General features: G+C 55.8%; 6 protein-coding genes across 6 annotated transcripts; 4 read left to right on the forward strand and 2 right to left on the reverse strand.

Annotated features, from left to right (window-relative positions):
* The first annotated feature begins 477 nt into the window (after window positions 1-477).
* Window positions 478-2,289, forward strand: EV422DRAFT_129740 (eIF3 subunit 6 N terminal domain-containing protein). Its single transcript, XM_053064728.1, has 4 exons — window positions 478-639; window positions 711-865; window positions 949-1,053; window positions 1,127-2,289. Exons 1-4 carry the CDS (start codon window positions 534-536, stop codon window positions 2,036-2,038), a joined length of 1,278 nt encoding a protein of 425 aa, XP_052923928.1. The 5' UTR covers window positions 478-533; the 3' UTR covers window positions 2,039-2,289.
* Window position 2,290: 1 nt separating this feature from the next.
* EV422DRAFT_129647 (uncharacterized protein) lies at window positions 2,291-3,509 on the forward strand. The gene is made up of 4 exons (XM_053064727.1): window positions 2,291-2,887; window positions 2,946-3,220; window positions 3,288-3,332; window positions 3,405-3,509. Exons 1-3 carry the CDS (start codon window positions 2,395-2,397, stop codon window positions 3,294-3,296), a joined length of 777 nt encoding a protein of 258 aa, XP_052923929.1. The 5' UTR covers window positions 2,291-2,394; the 3' UTR covers window positions 3,297-3,332; window positions 3,405-3,509.
* Window positions 3,089-4,856, forward strand: EV422DRAFT_536298 (uncharacterized protein). The gene is made up of 6 exons (XM_053070817.1): window positions 3,089-3,220; window positions 3,305-3,332; window positions 3,405-3,526; window positions 3,694-3,742; window positions 3,813-4,048; window positions 4,123-4,856. The coding sequence occupies exons 3-6, from the start codon at window positions 3,449-3,451 to the stop codon at window positions 4,822-4,824; spliced, it is 1,065 nt and encodes a 354-aa protein (XP_052923930.1). The 5' UTR covers window positions 3,089-3,220; window positions 3,305-3,332; window positions 3,405-3,448; the 3' UTR covers window positions 4,825-4,856.
* Window positions 4,857-5,058: 202 nt separating this feature from the next.
* EV422DRAFT_569282 (uncharacterized protein) lies at window positions 5,059-8,309 on the reverse strand (the record flags this gene model as incomplete). Its single annotated transcript, XM_053072748.1, has 4 exons — window positions 5,059-5,772; window positions 6,519-6,958; window positions 7,036-7,494; window positions 8,129-8,309. 4 exons carry the CDS (start codon window positions 8,307-8,309, stop codon window positions 5,059-5,061), a joined length of 1,794 nt encoding a protein of 597 aa, XP_052923931.1.
* Window positions 8,310-9,924: 1,615 nt separating this feature from the next.
* EV422DRAFT_129770 (uncharacterized protein) lies at window positions 9,925-11,428 on the reverse strand. Its single transcript, XM_053064729.1, has one exon. The coding sequence runs from the start codon at window positions 11,184-11,186 to the stop codon at window positions 10,215-10,217; it is 972 nt and encodes a 323-aa protein (XP_052923932.1). The 5' UTR covers window positions 11,187-11,428; the 3' UTR covers window positions 9,925-10,214.
* Window positions 11,429-12,088: 660 nt separating this feature from the next.
* EV422DRAFT_536306 (uncharacterized protein) lies at window positions 12,089-14,175 on the forward strand. The gene has a single exon (XM_053070818.1). The coding sequence runs from the start codon at window positions 12,275-12,277 to the stop codon at window positions 13,811-13,813; it is 1,539 nt and encodes a 512-aa protein (XP_052923933.1). The 5' UTR covers window positions 12,089-12,274; the 3' UTR covers window positions 13,814-14,175.
* The last annotated feature ends 3,675 nt before the right edge of the window (window positions 14,176-17,850 follow it).

Genomic DNA, 17,850 nt, shown 5'->3' on the forward strand with positions numbered 1-17,850 from the left:
ACATGGCAAAGTACGACCTCACGGAGAAGATCGGGCACTACTTGGACCGCCACATGGTGGCCCCGCTGCTCGAGTTCTTGTTGGGTCAGGAGGTGCGTACTATGAGAGGGGGGGGGTTCGATGGGTATTAGATTTTGATGAGCCATGTGGATGTGGACTGGCAGAGTCGCGATAGGAGGGATCTCTGAAGTGGATTCGGGGAAGGGAGCGGAAGATAGAGAGCAAGGGTGGGTCGCGGGAGGAGCCCCAGTGGTAGGGAGTGCGACCCGGGGAGAATGCCCACGCGAGCGAAGCGAGGCCCGTTCCCATTTCACCGATCTATGTGACGCAACTGAGACGGAGATCCGACTCGGTTATATCGAGCAATATAGAGCGAACCGATGGCGAGACTCCTGCCCACAGTGCGAAGCGAGGCACAAGCCCATCGCTATCGCCCTCCATCGATCGCTTGACTTCATTCTCGAGACACATGTCGAGAAAGTGACTGACCGTTTTATTTCTATTCCCTACAGATCTACCCAACCGAGAGCTTGATGCAGGCCAAGTACGACCTCCTGTCAAAGACGAAAATGATAGATTACACCAACGCTATCTATCGCGAGATCCACAACTTGGAGGACGAGGAGCAGAACGAGCCTGGTGCGTGGGGAATATAGGACATTGCGCTCAGTCGATGTCGGTGGAGGTCTAACACAAGCATTTTTCAATAGGATATGAGGAACGTCGTGCGAATGTCCTGACCAAGTTTGAGGAGCTGACCGACAAGAGTTCCGAGATCATGGAGACGATCCAGGACCCTGTTGTCATTCAGCAGCTGAAGCAGGACAAGCTGGCCAACATCCAGTTTTTGACCGAGAAGTACAACGTGAGTGTCGGAGGATGGGGTAGCGGTGAAGGCGAGCTGCGAAGAGAGAAGACATGGTGTAACTGATGTCCTTTCCTCCTTAGTTCAAACCGGAGATGCTCAACGCTCTGTACGACTTTGCCCTGTACAACTACGACATCGGAAACTATGCTAGCGCTGCTGAGATGCTGTATCACTTCCGTATTCTGGTGAGCATCTGGATTGAATGTTGATATCGCAAAGAGTAGTATGAAACTGACGCCCTCCTTCTCTCCCGAAAAGTCCACGGACTACGACCAGAACGTCAGCTCCCTCTGGGGCAAGCTCGCGTCCGAGATCCTCACCCAAAACTGGGAAACCGCCTACGACGACCTTAACCGTCTCAAAGAGATGATCGAGCAACGCAACTTCTCCTCCCACCTCGAAGCCCTCCAACAACGCTCTTGGCTAATCCACTGGTCGCTCTTCGTCTTCTTCAACCACCCCAAAGGCCGCGACGGCATCGTGGACCTCTTCTTCCAACCACAATACCTCAACACCATCCAGACCGCCTGCCCCTGGATCCTCCGCTACCTCGCCACGGCCGCCGTCGTCAACAAGAAACGCAGAAACGTCATGAAGGACCTCATCCGCGTCATTCAGCAGGAATCCAACGCGTACAAGGACCCCATCACGGAGTTCATCGAGGCCCTCTACGTCAACTTTGATTTCGACGGCGCGCAGATCAAATTGAAGGAATGCGACGACGTCATCGCCAACGACTTCTTCCTCGTCTCCCTACAAGAAGACTTCAAAGAGAACGGCCGCTTATTCATCTTTGAAACCTACTGCCGTATCCACCAACACATCAACATCAGCGACGTCTCGTCTAAACTCGACCTGCAACCTGAGGAAGGCGAGAAATGGATCGTGAACCTGATCCGTAACGCGCGCATGGACGCCAAGATTGATAGCGAGACGGATACGGTTGTGATGGGCACCCACCATAATTCGGTGTATCAGCAGGTTATCGAGCGGACGAAGGCGTTGAGCTTTAGGTCGAGTTTGTTGGCGAATAATATTGAGAAGAGGGAGGGGGAGTTGGCGCAGAGGAAGAAGGGGAAGAGTTCGGGGGGTGGGCACGGGGTTGCGGGTGGGAAGAGGGAGGAGCATGGGAAGGGGAGGAAGGCGGAGGTTGGGGGGGATGATGCGTAAGGAAGGAACCATGGACGTACGAAGGTCCGTTAGCTTCCCTAGTCTCGGGTCCCACCCATCCCACCACGCATCCCTTTACATATATCTATATAACGCCATCCGCCGTCTCGATGTAGTCTAGCGCCCTACTGAGTGGTGTTTGCTACTTAGATACGGCAGCCTCTGCACTTGTTATTTGATTCGCTCACTTTTGTTCATTGTATGTACTGGTTCCATGATATCAGATGCGATGAGTGTGTTATAACATATGATTGCGCGCGGTTCAACGTGCGAGGGACGCGGGTGGGCGAGGACGGGTGGGGAAAGCGACTGACCACCTCCCATCCGGCAATACTGGAGTCCCCATCTCACCCGGCATGTGCGCCACCACGCCCACCGCAACCCCCACCCCACGCCATCGCCTCCGCCAATACCGCGTCCGCCGCGCAGCTTCCACGTCCTCCTCTTCCGACAGCGACGATGCCAACGATGCAGTCAAGCCCCCTTCCACGCGTACGACCGGGAGACAAGTGGGACGACAGCATGCGGAGGTGGTGGTTGAGGAGGTGGATGGTGGCGAGGTGGCGAGTGCGGAGGTGAAGGATGATACCGATATGCACGGACCCGATACCGATTTTCCAGCAGGGGGTGCGGGGATACGGGCCTTATCGATCGCGGAGCCTGTGGGACGGGTTGGGGAAGCGAACGAGAGCACCCGTGCGCCACCGACGGGAGGGGATGCGATACGTGCGGCCGCAAAGCATGCGACGGAAGACGCTGAGACGGTCCCCAACGCCCTCACCCCGCTCCACATCCTCGCCACGCCGTCCCGCGGCCGCGGGATCTACTCCCCGGGCCCCATCTGCTCCGGTACGGTCTATCCCAAGTCAATCCGTGTCCGCGCTTTTTGGCTAACACTCGCCAATAGGTCGACAGCTGTACAACGAGGGTCCGTACGCCGCTGCGCTATCCACCGCGCACCTCGGCACGCATTGCAGCGGATGTTTCGGATCGCTTCGGAAGGTGCTGAGGTGCACGGGGTGTGGGGTTGTGTGTTACTGTGGGGTGGGGTGTCAGAGGGGGGATTGGGGGGTGCATAGGTGGGAGTGTGCGGCGTGGAGGGCCGTGAAGGGGAGGGTGCCGACGACGGCGGTGAGGGTGCTTTGTAGGCTGCTTTGGAAGAGGGCAAGGGATAGAGCTGGGGTAGGTGTTTGTGCGGTTTGGCAAGCATGTGATGTGGAATGTGATAACCCTAGAGACTGACTGGGAGGGGGTTTGATATGGTAGTATGAGAAGATTGATGCGTTGGTTTCAAGTAAGTTCGCCCCACATCCACTCAATCTCACAGCTCGCCTTTGGCATGACTCACCGTGGCGCCGTCACGCAGACAGAGAGCACTACACACAAGACAAGATCGAGACGTTTGCGCAGATGGCGATGTTGATCCGGTCGATTGTGGGCGAGGAGGTGTGTTTGGATGCGGGGGGGATGGTGCGGGTCTTGTGCATGGTAGGTTGAGATGGTTTGTTAATTGGGAGGGGATGTTGCGGGGGGAGGCGGGGAACGGGGGAAGCGGACGAGCAGAAGTGCTATGAGGATTGAGGGGTCCAGTTTGGGAGATGCACCAAGCGGTTATTGAAGGTGGCATTGATTGGACTTCTTGTGTTTTTTCGCAGTTCAGCTGTAACAGCATCTCCATCTGCGACGAAGAACTCGTCAACATCGGTGAGCGTTACCCCACTTCCCCCTTCCCCCCTCCCTCCTAACCATTTCCTAAACCCCCCTCCCTTCTTAGGCGTCGGGATCTACCCAACCCTCTCCCTTATCAACCACTCCTGCGTCCCCAACACCGCCCTTATCTTTTCCGGTTCAACCGCCACGCTGAGGAGTATTAGGGAGATACGACCCGGTGAGGAGATTTGCCAGAGTTATACGGAAGTTGCGGACCCGGAGAGTGTCCGGAGGCGGGGGTTGCGGGAGGCGTATTTTTTTGAGTGTTGTTGTGAGGGGTGTGTGGGGGAGGGGGTGAAGGTAGGTTGGGGTTGCGCCGTGTTCGGGAGGGGAGGCTATGATCTGATCATTCTTGCTAATTCTTGTGGGATCAGACCGCAGACCCCCGCACATCCTACATCTGTCCCCTCCCACGCTGTCCCGGGGTCCTTTTCCCCATCTCCCAACCGCACAACGACCACTCAATCCGTCCAGACTCCGACGACGATATCGAATCCGAAGACCCCACGACTTACCACTGCACAACCCACGGTCCCCTCCTCGCCCCGCACCTCTCCACCTTCCTCACCAACCTCACTCACGCCCGAAAACAGTTTTATACACCTGGATCCGATCTCCCCGCCTCGGCACCTCGACCACCCATCCCACACCTCGAATCTTCCCTCAAACTCTGGTCAACCCTAGCCCCACCCACCCACCACCTCCGCATCGCCCTGCACCGCGCCCTTCAAGCCGCCCACCTCTCCACCGGAAATCTACGAGCCGCTCTGGTGCATGCGGAGATGTTGGCAGGCGCTTATGCGGAGATATATAACCCGCGGGGCGGGACGTACCACCCCGCGGTATCAGTACAGCGGTACCTGGCCTTCACGCTCCGGTTTACGATCGCTGTTGAGGAGGACGGGAGAGGGAACGGGCTGAATGAGGACGAAGAGGGGTTGCGGGGTCTTGCGAGGGACGGCAGGGAGGTTGTGCGGCTTTTGGGGGTAAGTCATGGCGAGGCGAGTGCGTTGTGGAGGGAGGCGAGGGGGAGGGGGGAGGAGGTTGAGGTGAGGTTAAGGGGGAGGGGGTTTTGAGGTGGTGGGGAACGGGCGTTGTGGGTGAGAAGAGTTGATCGATGAGGATAATGTAGTGAGTACGTAGGGAAGGTTTGTAGGTAGGAATGTCCACTTCTTTTTGCGTAGTGGTATATAGTGCTGTTGCATATGCAAATACGGTGTCTTTGTATCTCACTCGCACAGAAAATATATGCACAGTAATGGGGTAAACGGTGAATGGGGTAAACGGCTACGTTCACCGCTGGGGTTGCACTATCGCGGCGACCCCGGCGGAGATCCCAGCATCGCGGTCGGGGTGCATATCATCGCCGCAGCCAAGATCGCACGCTTCGATGCCATGATGTCCCAGTAGGCTACCGTACACCCGTGGGTCTCAGCCTGCGTCATATCGAAGTTGGGCAGGGCGGGGTCGTCATCGAGATGCGTAAGAAAGGCCAGCGTCGACTGGGGGCAGTTGTGCATGACGTTCTGGTAGTACGTGCCATACTCAGGGCGATGTGCTTCGCCTGATGTGCCAATGCGGATGTTGACCAGCATCTCTGACAGCGAGCTGCTGTTGTCTACGTACGTTGTGCTCAGCATGCTACCCACGTACATCACAGCAGAGCCATGATGGCGCTTGCTGCTGCGCGCCAACAGAAGCGCCGCAGACACAAGGACGCACTGCCTCGTTGTAAACGCCTCAGTGCTCTCGCTAGTTGTGCTAAAGCATGAGAGGGGATCTATCACCGCAGTGATCCGCCTGGAGGGACGCAGGTCCAATGTGTCGGCGTGAGTAGCCCACTCGTCATACAGAGCACGCATGCGGGGGTCTGCGGCATCGATCGTCGGGTACGCACGTTTCTGGTTGCCGCTGCGTGCGCCATGTAGTCTAGAGCTTTGCCGGTGGTAGCGGCACATCGGGTCAGTGCTTGTCGCAACGCCATGGTGGAAGTTCGCGGCGGCTAGAACGTTGCTGGCAAAGCGCTGTCGGTTCCCGAGTATAAGGACTTGCCCAATTCCAACATGAAGATCCTACCACAATACCTTGGACCATTTGCGGTACTGGCCGCCGGCGACACCCAACACCTTCCGCTTGGATCTTCCGAAATTTTTTTTTTATCTCTGCAACATCGCGTCTTCCATACCGATGTTCTACGGCACTACAGCGCCCCACCGCCAAAGTATACCGTCAGCTCGGATGGACACCCTTACGCCGAGATCTTACGCCAAAGGGAACTCAATGGACGCACATGGTATCTCGCCAGGCGCTCTGGGGAGAGCCCGCACACGGCGGATTGGGTGCGGCTTCCGGAAATCAAGGACTCTCTCGCACTGCTCGCATACATGAAGAACTGGCCCACCACTACCGTCGCCGCACATGATCCATTACCACCACCTCCGCCGGCACCCGAGGATCTCTGACCACCTTCATCCACAACCGTACATCTTGACAACGACCTGCAACATCCCCATTACTCCGTACATAGTTACCTTCTCCCCGCACGGTTCCATTTTGAAAACTCTTCGAGTTTTGAGGGGGGTGTTAGGGAACCGTGCCCTCACGTGACCATATATTAGTTGCATACCCCCTGCTCTAGACTACACTGAATACATTGAGGAGGTTCTCATCACAGTATCGCACAACCCAACACATCTTGACGTTTTTTGTTTTTAATGTGGCGCACCGCGGGCCTGCGCACGAAGAACACAGCGCGTCACTCGTCCCATACCCAGGTTGCATTCGCGAGGCCGGCTGCATCCAGACCGCGTCGAAGCACAAAGCCGGGTGGGACAGGCGCATTGCCTCGGATGATACGAATGCGAAACGTGAACTCACTCGTAGCAGTCACCTCTATAGACCACACCACGTTGCCTGCCGGGATCCTGTTGCGCACAAGCACCTCCGACAGCGATGTAGAGAACGAGATGGCCTTCTCACACGGACCACTTGCAGTCTGGTGGATGGAGGGCACGGTGTTGATGTCGGTCAGGTCGGTGATGTCCAGCCCATCTCTGGTGAACAGAATGGTGTAACGGGGGATTGGGTTGTAGCTTGGGTTCAGCCCGTCCACATTAGTACTCTCCAGCAGAAATGCATCGAGTGCGGCCGCCACACTCCACTCCAAGGCCAGATTCAGATCGGTTGTTGACGAGATGTATGGCGTGTTGTCTGCATCCGTCGTAGTGTGGAGGACAGTGCTGGCTGTACCGGAGGGGCACGACAGATGGTTCCCTGCAAGCCGTTACCTTCATCGAACCGATTCCGAGCACGGGGGTCTTGATTCCCGGTATTCTTGTTGCCCAGCCTTGGATCAACCCGTGCGCTTAGATATGTTTTAGTTGCATCTGCGTTCAGCGCCCGCGCTAGTAGCGTGTTCTGTCTCATGGGGAACGGTTGCATGTACCTGTTGGCTTGGTACAGCCCCGGAATGGGTGTGAAGGGTAGTAACGGCCGTTGGATGCTTACACTTAGGGGCACCGCGAATGGGCTATCAGTGGGTATCATGGCTTGAGGCACGAACGTTATGTGGTTGGGCGAAGACGACAGCGCGGTGAACAACGGCTGAGGCCCTCTGCTGTAGAACGCCGGGTTCGTCGAGGCGTAGCACAGGTCTCCGGGGCGAAATATGCGGCGCTGTCGCCATGTACGGAAGAACTCTCTAAACACCTGGTTCAGCGTGGGTGGAGAGCGCTTTGAGACCGCCACTTGTGCGCCGATGATATGTCTGCGATGGGCTCATCTCGTCGAGCCACTGGGACGGAGAATCCAGTGTTGTCGCACCCATTGAGTTCTTCTCTCTGTATGACACAGGTGCTACTACCAGTCGCGCATGCAGACGGCTGCGGGAGTGTATGCGAGTTGATGCCAGACGTGGGCAGACAGACAACCAGTTTGATAGGATTATGACAGGATAGGTCTAGCTGTCAATCTGAGCGAGGGCAGGCAAACTCAACCATGGGCAAAGTAAAGCATGTGAAGTCTCCCGCTCGTTGATCTTGAGGAACCTTCCGGCCGCATGCTCACAAGGCGTGCCGCACTGGAAAGTCCCGAGACGAAGGCGCTGCAAATATCGCGCATTTGAACGTGAGGGAAGGGGTAAAAGCGAGGGGTGCTCGAATGTATTGAACGCACGGCATTTTATGACATGATACAAGCTATGGTAGGCTATCGCTAGACTCCAGCTTCCATCTCATGCGTTTCGTGACAGGATGCGCATGCTCAGCTAAATCCTTGGGCAAAAAAAAACGGAATATCAGCCATCACACCAAAGCAAACAACCCCAACCCCCCCTCCACAGCTCATCCCCTCACCTCCCCTAACAATCAATCCCACCCTCACAGTCCCCCCTATTATCACAGCAGATCCGGCAATGTCCCCCCGCGTTCCAGCAGTGGTAGCCCCGCGGATCGATGTGCGTGTCCTTGGCCAACGGGAAGGTCTTGAGGTCGTCGACGGGCGCGGCGGCGGCGAGGTGCAGGGTCGCGAGGAGGGCGAGGAGGAAGGTGGGGGTGAGTTTCATGGTTGCGTCGTGCTGAGCGAGACGGTGGGGCGGGAGATGATGAGGGGGAGGTGGAGGCAATCCGCCTCGCTCTTAAATCATTTCGCGAAGGGTTCTGAGAGCGGTTGATGACGGCCCCACGACCTGCCAGCGATGCTACGGACGCAGGAAGCAAACTCGCCGGCATGGACCTAAAGAACCGCACAGAAACGCAGATAACATGCTGTACATAAACGGGCGGCGGCCTCGATCGAGAGCGGTTCGCCGCCGTCAGTGATCGCAAAGGTGTTCGGCTGCCATTGCGATCATGGGCGTCGAGGAAGGGCTAACAATCAGCGGCGGATGTTGGGGTCCTGTTGTAGCTTTGATGACGATGGACAAGCTTGCAGGAAAAGCAGTCATGTCTAGTCTCGCATAAGATGTTGTAGAGAGTGATGTGCTGTGCGATGTACACTGCATTGCCCTACAGTTTGATGGACTTCGGCGCCCCTCGTCCGTGGCGTGTGATCGGGGCCGAGGTGTACTACATTCCCAAGGACTTCCAATGTCTTCCATAGACTCGCATTGTTCATCGCTGTACCGTCTTCTGAGTTCTCATGAGCATGGCTGGACTGGTTGTGCGAAACCTGGCTGTAGGCCCCAGGCGCCCCTCCACCCTACAGTTGTACGGTAGGTCGCCCGGCAAGCGGAGTTTGTCCGATCACCAACGGCCAACAGTGTTCGACGCGTAACGGTCGCGAGTGTCTAGCCAACTTTGACATTGAACGGCGTCCGCCACACATGGAGAGGAGATCAAAACTCCAAAAGCAGAAAAGACTCCGTTGGCTCCGATTGTTATCGCCCCGGCCTGGTCGGCTTTAGCCGCGAAAAGGTTGAAGCCTTGAACGGAAAGGACGCGTTGGAACTTGGAAGAGTTGGCTATCAAAATTCTGATACTCCGACCGTCCGACGGTAATAAGTTCCCCTACCGGTAAATTGCATATGCACAACGAGTGAAAGCGTACAGTACATCGTGTCTTGTACAGCGATGGTAGGAAGCAATGCTTCCCCTGACTCGCCAGTCGTACATCCAAGCTAGTGCCATCCACTGTCGTGAAAATGTGATACCAATGGGCGATGCTCCCGTTCGCTGAATACAGATAAGCCATCATCCGGCTGTATTTACCGGCCAGACGTCACTGACATACACATGATTTCGAACTCCAACAGAAACACCGCCGCCACAATGAACACCGCATCTGACTAATCCCCAGTCAAGCCCACACGAACCCCAATGCATCACCAATGTGACGGTCAACGCGAAAGGCTTTGAGCCGTTGTCATCTAAGACCGATCAACGCGTTATTATCTGATCTACGGTATGTGACGAAGGTTTAACTTCATAATGCATATGGGAAGGAGGTACGCCGTGCCGCATGGACGTCCGCAATGACAGAGCTCGCTGTACACTGAATAAGGGCTGGCGAGTCGTCCGTCCCAGCTGCGGGAGTGCGGTCGCACGCGATGGTCATCACACACCGTTGATTGAGCCGCCGCCCGCCAGTGCTTCCAAGGTTGAGTATATTGGCGAAATATGACCATCCCAAGTGTCAAGCTTTGATCCCCAGCCGTTGTTCGTGTTTGCGAATGTCCCCGGGGAAGTTTTGCAATTCATTGACGCCTGGTACAGGAGGCCGCTGCACATGATCGGTTCTATGGACGTTACCTGATGGACGCTGGTGTCGGTAGCATACCCGCGTCTTTTCGAAGTAGCAGAAGCAATCCCCCATGATAGATTCCCTTCCCCTCTCGAGCATCTTTCACGTTGTTGTTGTACCCCGTGCAGCATAGCTTCATCTTAGTGCGAAAGTCGCTATCTCCCAATCTTGCCAACTGCCCTGTTCTTCCTCTCTTGGTCCACAGGTTGCTTTCGCCGTTGGACCAAATTCAAAGCCCATTGCCTATCGCCCCATGGTCCTCCCCCGGGGCATCCGTCGAGTAGCAACTATAACCAAAGGGCATATCGGGGAACGCAGGCTGTGGTATTGGGGCTTGAATCCCCGTCCGCAACGATAGGCGAGGGCGAAGAGACTTGCCCAAACCGAAGTCTCCCCAATGTGTGCATGCGAAGCCCTTTCCCCAGGGGACGGCGACGCGGCGGACGTGGTCGAACTTGTTGCTTTCAATTGCTCGTGCTTCATACATATGGATGCTCTCCTCGTACCAGGTGTCAGCGAGAGCTGATCCCGCCAACGGCTCCCAGAACATAATCTCTAGCTTGCCTCCCCCATTGTAAGCTGTCCGTGACTGCCTCCACCTGTCTTCCGCCTCCCCCATCGACCCACTCGGTTGTGGCGGAGCATATCGAAGCAGACGTGCTGGATTCCGATTGGTCCAGAGTGGGAGCATCATTGGGTATGCCCCAAATGCTACTTCAAGGGTGCAGATGGTATTTGGGAGGTAGGTTACTAGGAGTACGCGCTCAGTGTCGACCGTGCCGTCGTATTGCAAACGGAGGTGGGTAACGGTAGCAGGTAGGTCGTACCATAGGAAGGCGGAGGGAATGTTATTATCACCCGCTACCGATAGTGTCCGCAAGCGAGGGAAGGCGTTGGGGATTCTCCGCAGCCCGAATCCACAAACTTCAAAAGATGTTGCTTCGAGGCAATACATCCAGCAGATTGATTCAGCCAAGGGTTCGATTCCGGGATAGTAATCGATATGCAAGGGGCTTTTCTCAAAGAATAGTCGCCCATGTTCATATCCAAAGCATAGATAATCCCAAGTCTCCTCCTCCTCCTCTTCCGAACCCAGGAAAGCCGCAATAACGAACGAGATCACAACGCGCTCTGGGTGCGCCATTGTGATGATAGAAGTCATTTTTGTGAAGCGGACGTGGTCCCAGTCAGGATCCGGCATGCCCTCGCTCCGTGGTGGAGAAAATGACTCCAACTCATAGTCCTTCACCCATCGCAGGCGTTCGGGATAGGTGTTGAGCGTCGCGAAAAGTGAGTCTAGTTCGTCTTCGTGCGAGATGCGGGTCCGGGAGTAAAGGAGTTCGATCAACAAGGCATGTCATATCCTGCAGGCGAGAGTCATCGAAAAGCGGCTCTTGTTGTCGGCATATTTGGCGATGAGTGGGATGACCTCCAGCGGCAGTGACACTGACAGCTCTGAAATAGCGTCGGATCTCAACAGGCTTCCTTCCTTTGACATAACGTTGTCCGTAGTGCCAACTGGACCCCAAGACCGACCTGACCTGCTGTCTCGACTATGGGACGGGAGCGACTGAGCGATGCATCCTAGCAAAACGTGGGGCAAAAGACCCAGACTGCATGGTTTTGACTCACGTTTTCAAGAGCACCGAGAGAACGCTTTGAGAGGAGGATGAGCTGAGGTCCATCCACGCCGCCGAGACTGCTCTGTATGGCAGAGTAGGTATATATCTGACCGCTGTATGTTCTGTGCCCGGGCCGTGCGACGATGCGACAGATTCGCAGAGTTCGCAGGTCGTCTGAAACTTCGCGCACGACTCCCAAGTCATGGTTCCAGTCGTTCCCCGTGCAAGAGTCAACCTTCCCCAACTCCCACTTCCAAACATCTAGTACAACATCCCCCAATTCCCAACCCCCATCTTGCACCACCACCACCACCCAGCGCAGCCAGAGAGGTGACTGGCGCTTCTCTCGCTGTCTCCCTTTACTCTCCCTCAGCTCCACACCCCACCACAACGCACAACGCGCTCGCCTTCCATCGTCAAAAGAGGAGTTTCTCACCCACCTCCCGCCGCATAGTGCAAGGACACCTGCCGTAGACGAGCTGATAAGGTTGGGCTTGACCAAAGGTAACTGCCTTAATGTGTTTTCGGTCCAATCGGCAGATTCCGCTGCGCGCGTGGACCGGTTCCCAAATCCTCAGTACTCTGATCACCCAGAACTAAACGCACCGTCTTTCCCACGCAGCATCCGACCTATCCTGTATACCCCTAGACCATACCGAGCACAGAGATGGGCCAACGCGGCCGCCCGCGCGGGTCCAAGAACGGCCCGAACGCCAAAAAGACCGGCCCCAAGCCCAAGAAACGCAGCGACGACCCTAACGACGACGGGACTGGGGACATGTCCGCAACATCACACAACGGCGAGGGAGCCAGTGACACGGGTGCGCTGTCGTCGTTGTTACCGCCAGCGAAGAGATTCAGGACGGGGCTTGGGGATGATGGGGATGCTCACACACACCCGTCTTTTGCGGCCCTCGTGGGCGGGCTCCATGGGGACGCGCTTGCGGCGCTCACGGCATCATTGAAGGCAAAAGCGGAGGCTGGGTTGAAACCTGATGCGGCAGCGTTGGTGTCGAGTTTGCTGCTGCGACAACAACGGGCGGGATCGGGGATGGTGGGTTTCGGTGGGTTGGGCGGTATAGGGGTAGCGGGGAGCCCGAGTACGACAGGAGCTGCTGGCCCAACGACGTCAGACTTCGTGGACCAGCTGTTTGACCGTGTAGCTCGCAAGCGGGCAGCTGAAGCCAACAATCCTGATCCTATCCGGTTCTACGAACTGTCCGTGGACCCTGGCAAGAGCCTGGCCGTGTTTTCGCCCAACACTTGGAAAACGCGGATGGGAATGCTGCATAAAGGCGTTACGTTCGAGACCGTCCCATTGTCCGTCCTCGGCTTCCGCACCGACCTCGCAAAGGAATCAGGGCTCTCCAAAATCACCGCCCCGGCCATCCGACTCCCCAACTCCCACACTTCCGGGAACGCCGTCGCAAACGACGCCAGCAACCCAGCAGCACGCACCACCTTCCTCTACGACTCCTTCCGCATCGCCGAATGGCTCGACACCGCCTACCCGGACGCACCATCTCTCTTCACCGGCGACGGGAAGCCCACCCGCGGCGCCCACCAACCGCACATCACCACCGGCAAAGCCTTTGCGCGCCTAATCGACCTCGGCCTCGGCGCCTCAGACCCGCAATGGGCCGTCTGGTTCGACCTCTTCTTCCCCGAACTCTACGCCCTGCACTCCGCCTCCTCCGTGCCGGGCCTCCTCGACTACTTTGCCTCCGACGCCCGCCTCGGTCTCAACGGCGCGCACCGGCTGCTCTCCCTCGACCGCGCCGAACTCACCGCGCGCGCCAAACTCACCGTCCTACCACTCATCCAAATCCTCAAAGAACGTCCCGGGGAATACATCCAGGGTAAATGGCCCGGCCAGGCCGACTACGTCGTGTTCGGCCGCTACGCATTCTGCCGCACCCTTAACAAACAGCTGTGCAGGGAGATCTGGGAAGACCAGGCCCCCGAGCTGGAAGCGTGGGTCGAGCGGCTGTGCAAGGCGTATGGAGGGCACGCGCAGAAGGTGTTTGAGGCGTATGAGATGCAGGTGGAGCAGCAGCGCGTGGAGGTGGAACAGCAGCAGCAGGGGTTGTTTGATCATCATCATCAGCATCACCCGCATCATCAGTTGGGGAGTGAGGAGGTGGGACAGGATCATGAGCAACATCATCAACATCCGCCAGCTGCGGTTGCTGGGATCGGGTCGTGAGATGACGGTTGCGGTAGCGGTGATACGTTATGAGACTGGGATCTGGCGGTGGGGAGTAGAACGGGATGGTAGGGATGGGGCGCCAAGGGGGGCGCAAAAGGGGAAGGGTTTCCAGATGAATGTAAATGTTGTGAAAGGAACGGAAACCAATATGAGCTCTCTGCGAAAATATCATATGAGATATGGTAGGGACATGTTCCAGGTAGCAACTTGGGATGGCGAGTTACGAATCGAATCAAGGTACTTCTTTATGAAAATCCCCTACAAACGTTCTCAGTGCCGATACCGCGTGGGAAGTGCAGCAAATCGTCACGGTGGCAGTATGGCTCACGTGGTATTTGTACAGTATTTTATGATGCTATGGGACAAGCAATGGTATAGAAAATTGCAGGAAACTAGGGATCTACGTATGTACGCAAAACCGATTACGAGCGGTTTGGCTACATCTACATTGGCACAAGCCATACAGCGATGTGCAGGGAGGGAAAACGGAACTCGGAAATGTCCTCATCTCCAAAACGCGATCCGCAGTCAGAATACTCAAGCGGAGTTTTCATAGCCTGCTGGTATAAACCCTGAATATGTCGGTACAGTAACTTCTCGTTTATTTCAACACCGTTGACCCTTGAAATAAGCGAAAGTTGAAATATCTGAAATCCTCCTCATACTAAGGGTATACAAACAGGTACGCAACTAAAACCTACGCTAAGCTCGGTGAACAGGCACTCCCTAGGCTAACCCCATAATCTCCAACCCTTCCTCACTAAGAATCTGGCGAGCATCGAACTCTTCAGTGTGCTCAAGCCTCGTGCTCTCAGTGTTGTCAAAGTCAATGTTACCCGAACCCTAACCCTAACCCTAACCCTCTGACCGTTGAAATAAGCGAAAGTTGAAGTAACCGGAATTGAACTAAACGAGAAGTTACTGTAATATTCAATGAGCGACATCTCCCAAAACAGGGAAAACTGAACCCTTAGTCAGTAAACCGGGCTGGCACCTCACCAACACTTGGGACACTGCCCCTCGCGAACGCAGATCGGGCAGATCCACATATACCCATCTCAGTTGGTTCGCATCGTTGGCAGAAACGATGATAAACGAGTCATGAGAGCGTGATAAAGCTGTATGCGCCAGCACGCACTTCCTTGTGGTCGCACGCGATGACATTGCAGATGGTTTGAGAAGATTCACAGCGAATGATGAGGTGAATGAATTGCCTGGATGTATTTGTTTTTGGTTCCTTGCTGGTCTGTCGTTGCGCTTGTTGTCTCCCACCATGGGGAGGGAGTCTGAACTTGGCGTATCCCGTCAGACGCGCTGTCGTATTTTTTCGCGGCAAGACATGGCTTGCGACATCGAGCAGCTACTGTACACCCGAGATGCGATGTAGACAGGAAGGGAGGCCATCCCCGCTTTTCGAAGGAGCCAATACCGGCCCATTGTTTTCTCAGTATGAAACCAAACATCGCCGCAAACATTCGCTGTCAACGCACCCAAGGCCAACATGAGGCTGTTTCTGGGACTTATATTGAGACCGAACATGGCGTTCATAAGGATAAGATTGTATTGAAACGAAATGTCGTGTATTATACATGAGTTAATAAGAAGAAGATTGTATTGAAATCAAATGTCGTGTATATACGTCAGAGTCTGATACCCCAAAAGTCCGCCAGTCTCTGAAAAAGTTCACTTCGCAGAGTCCACAGAAATGTCGTATATATACATCAGAGTCGGATACCCCAAAAGTCCGCCAGTCTCTGAAAAAGATCACTTCGCGGAGTCCACAGAAATGTCGTGTATATATATACATCAGAGTCTGATACCCCAAAAGTCCGCCAGTCTCTGAAAAAGTCCACTTCGCGGAGTCCACAGAAATGTCGTGTATATACATCAGAGTCTGATACCCCGAAAGTCCGCCAGTCTCTGAAAAAGTTCAGTCCGCCAGAGCAACCAGAAAACCAACCAGGCAAGGGACCCTATGGTGTGGTCATGTCGAGATGATCGCTGAGTGCCTGGCGTTCGGCAGCGTCCGAGACAAGCACTGGATGGCTTTGACGGCCAGACTCATCAGCGTCACTCAAGACGCCAACAGCATTGCCGTGCTGGTGGTGGAACCAAGCCGTAAGGATCTACTTCATCTTTCGCGAAACGCAGGAGGGGGTCGGCCTCATCAAGCAGATTCTCTAGCTCTGTCTTGAGGGGTTTCTCTTGTTTTGCGCGTGATCGGATTGCAGGGCTTGTAATGCGGGCATCGCGGGCGTGCCAGTGCATGGGTCAGCTCGTTTTCATTTCCGCTTGCGTCGCTTGGGGATTCTTCTATAGCGGCCGATTAATTCTTCCTCATGGGACGCTTTGAGAGTCTTCAATTCTTCCTCATGGGACGCTTTGAGGTGCCTCCCAGTGAACTTTCGCCGCATGGTATACCACCTACGCCAGCAACTCTTTCGCAATGGCCCCCGGAATGTTGCCGCCGACCACACGCTGGTCGCGTCCGCTGCGGGGGCCGGTCTTCACGACGTCGTTGCTGCTCGCGATGGTGAAGGGGCGGATGATAGAAGATGGTGGTGGTGGAAAGTCACCGCCCCCCCGCTGATGCTTGAACGGCCCGTCGAGGTTCCGCTCGCTGTTTCCGGGTCTGGTTTGACGATGCGTCCAAAGCGCGGCTTGGTGGGGTGCTCGGCTACGAGGTCTCTCATACACGGGCTTCCGAGCGGGTGAGACGTTTCCGGACGACAGCGAAAGCTTTCAAAACCGACGAGTCCCCCTTCTTCCCTGAGGCTGATAAGCGAGGAGGATGGGGCAGCGGGTGACCGTGTTGCTGCCGTTGCGTGCCCTCTTGCAAGTATGCAGACGGGGAAGGTTGTCCGCCCTCCTAATTGCGCGGTTGCGTTGGAACTCTGAGAATATGACTTATGAGCATCCAGGACAGCCAGGTGTAATGCCAAAGAATGACGGATGTTCGTCTACTTACAGGGCAACGCGCTCTGGAAACACTCGGTATTTTGGCTGCAATCGAGAGTTCGAGGAGGCACAATGAGGTGGGCTCGGATAAGCCGTCGGATGTGCAGGTCTCATAACAGCTCCCAGCATACGAGCGTACTTCTCCGCTGGCATTGTCAATTGCCGTCCTCATGTAGGATTAGACGACATCGACGTAAGGAAGCAGAGCCTTTGCATCGTTTCGCTCCATGAGGTACGCGAAGCAGTCACCGGTCGCCTCGCGCTGGCTTCTCGCGGGCTCCCGGTCGCTTTCCGGCAGAGCCTCGACGAGTGGACGGTAGGCGGAGCGCACCTCCACCAAATTCTGCCCACTTGGCAGCCAACGAGAAAAGATCATCCTCCTTTATCACTACCACCCCACGTCATCGTCCTCATCTTCCTCGCTCTCGGTGATGGTCATGGTAACTCGCGCCGTGAACTCCTTTTCGCGGTCTCCAGCCACGAAAAATAGTATGCCGCCCGAAGTAATGCAGGTTTTGATCGTGCGCACGGTGGTGTTCACGCATATTTATTGGTTCGTCCGGTAAGCTTGAGGACAGGTTTCGTAAATCGTTGCCGAGCGATTAGAAGTTCGGCCCGGGTTCAAGTAGATTCTGTTGGTGTGTCTGGTGAGCTTGAGAACGGGTTTGAGCAGACCGTTGCTGATCGACTGCCGAGGTCCGTTCTGAGGCTGCGCCCACATGATGCGCATTCGACGCTCCTTCAAGGGACGTAGTTCAAAGTGTCAATGGTGCGCTTAGCACCCGGACGTTGACATAAGCGGAACTTGTGCAGGCTTCCCGACCACAAAACCGCATGAAGGACAGGTTCAGGGCCCCTCGCATCCTCTTTGAGCTTCCCGGAAGCGCCTCGTTTCGAGCCGAGCTGAGCACCCAAAAATGCCGAATTGGCGGATGGCTCTCGCTTCGTGGGCCGTTCCCAACCGGTGCTCTGGGGCAGGCGGCGCCGCTTCAGCAGGAGCGAAGTCGGTGGTGGCAGGCTCGACGATGGTGGTGGTGGCGCGGGCGAGGCGGAATCTCGGTCGTTGGGAAATCGGC

This window comes from Fimicolochytrium jonesii (assembly GCF_025526975.1).
Source record: "Fimicolochytrium jonesii strain JEL569 chromosome Unknown EV422scaffold_19, whole genome shotgun sequence".
NCBI classification, from domain to species: Eukaryota; Fungi; Chytridiomycota; class Chytridiomycetes; order Spizellomycetales; family Powellomycetaceae; genus Fimicolochytrium; species Fimicolochytrium jonesii.

Coding starts and splice junctions, on each gene's coding strand:
- EV422DRAFT_129647 (XM_053064727.1), top strand. CDS start 2,395: ATGTGCGCCACCACGCCCACCGCAACCCCCACCCCACGCCATCGCCTC. Junction 2,888..2,945: donor CCCGGGCCCCATCTGCTCCG/GTACGGTCTATC, acceptor ACTCGCCAATAG/GTCGACAGCTGTACAACGAG.
- EV422DRAFT_129740 (XM_053064728.1), top strand. CDS start 534: ATGCAGGCCAAGTACGACCTCCTGTCAAAGACGAAAATGATAGATTAC. Junction 640..710: donor CGAGGAGCAGAACGAGCCTG/GTGCGTGGGGAA, acceptor ATTTTTCAATAG/GATATGAGGAACGTCGTGCG. Junction 866..948: donor TTTTGACCGAGAAGTACAAC/GTGAGTGTCGGA, acceptor TTTCCTCCTTAG/TTCAAACCGGAGATGCTCAA.
- EV422DRAFT_129770 (XM_053064729.1), bottom strand. CDS start 11,186: ATGCCGGATCCTGACTGGGACCACGTCCGCTTCACAAAAATGACTTCT.
- EV422DRAFT_536298 (XM_053070817.1), top strand. CDS start 3,449: ATGGCGATGTTGATCCGGTCGATTGTGGGCGAGGAGGTGTGTTTGGAT. Junction 3,527..3,693: donor TGGTGCGGGTCTTGTGCATG/GTAGGTTGAGAT, acceptor GTTTTTTCGCAG/TTCAGCTGTAACAGCATCTC. Junction 3,743..3,812: donor CGAAGAACTCGTCAACATCG/GTGAGCGTTACC, acceptor CTCCCTTCTTAG/GCGTCGGGATCTACCCAACC.
- EV422DRAFT_536306 (XM_053070818.1), top strand. CDS start 12,275: ATGGGCCAACGCGGCCGCCCGCGCGGGTCCAAGAACGGCCCGAACGCC.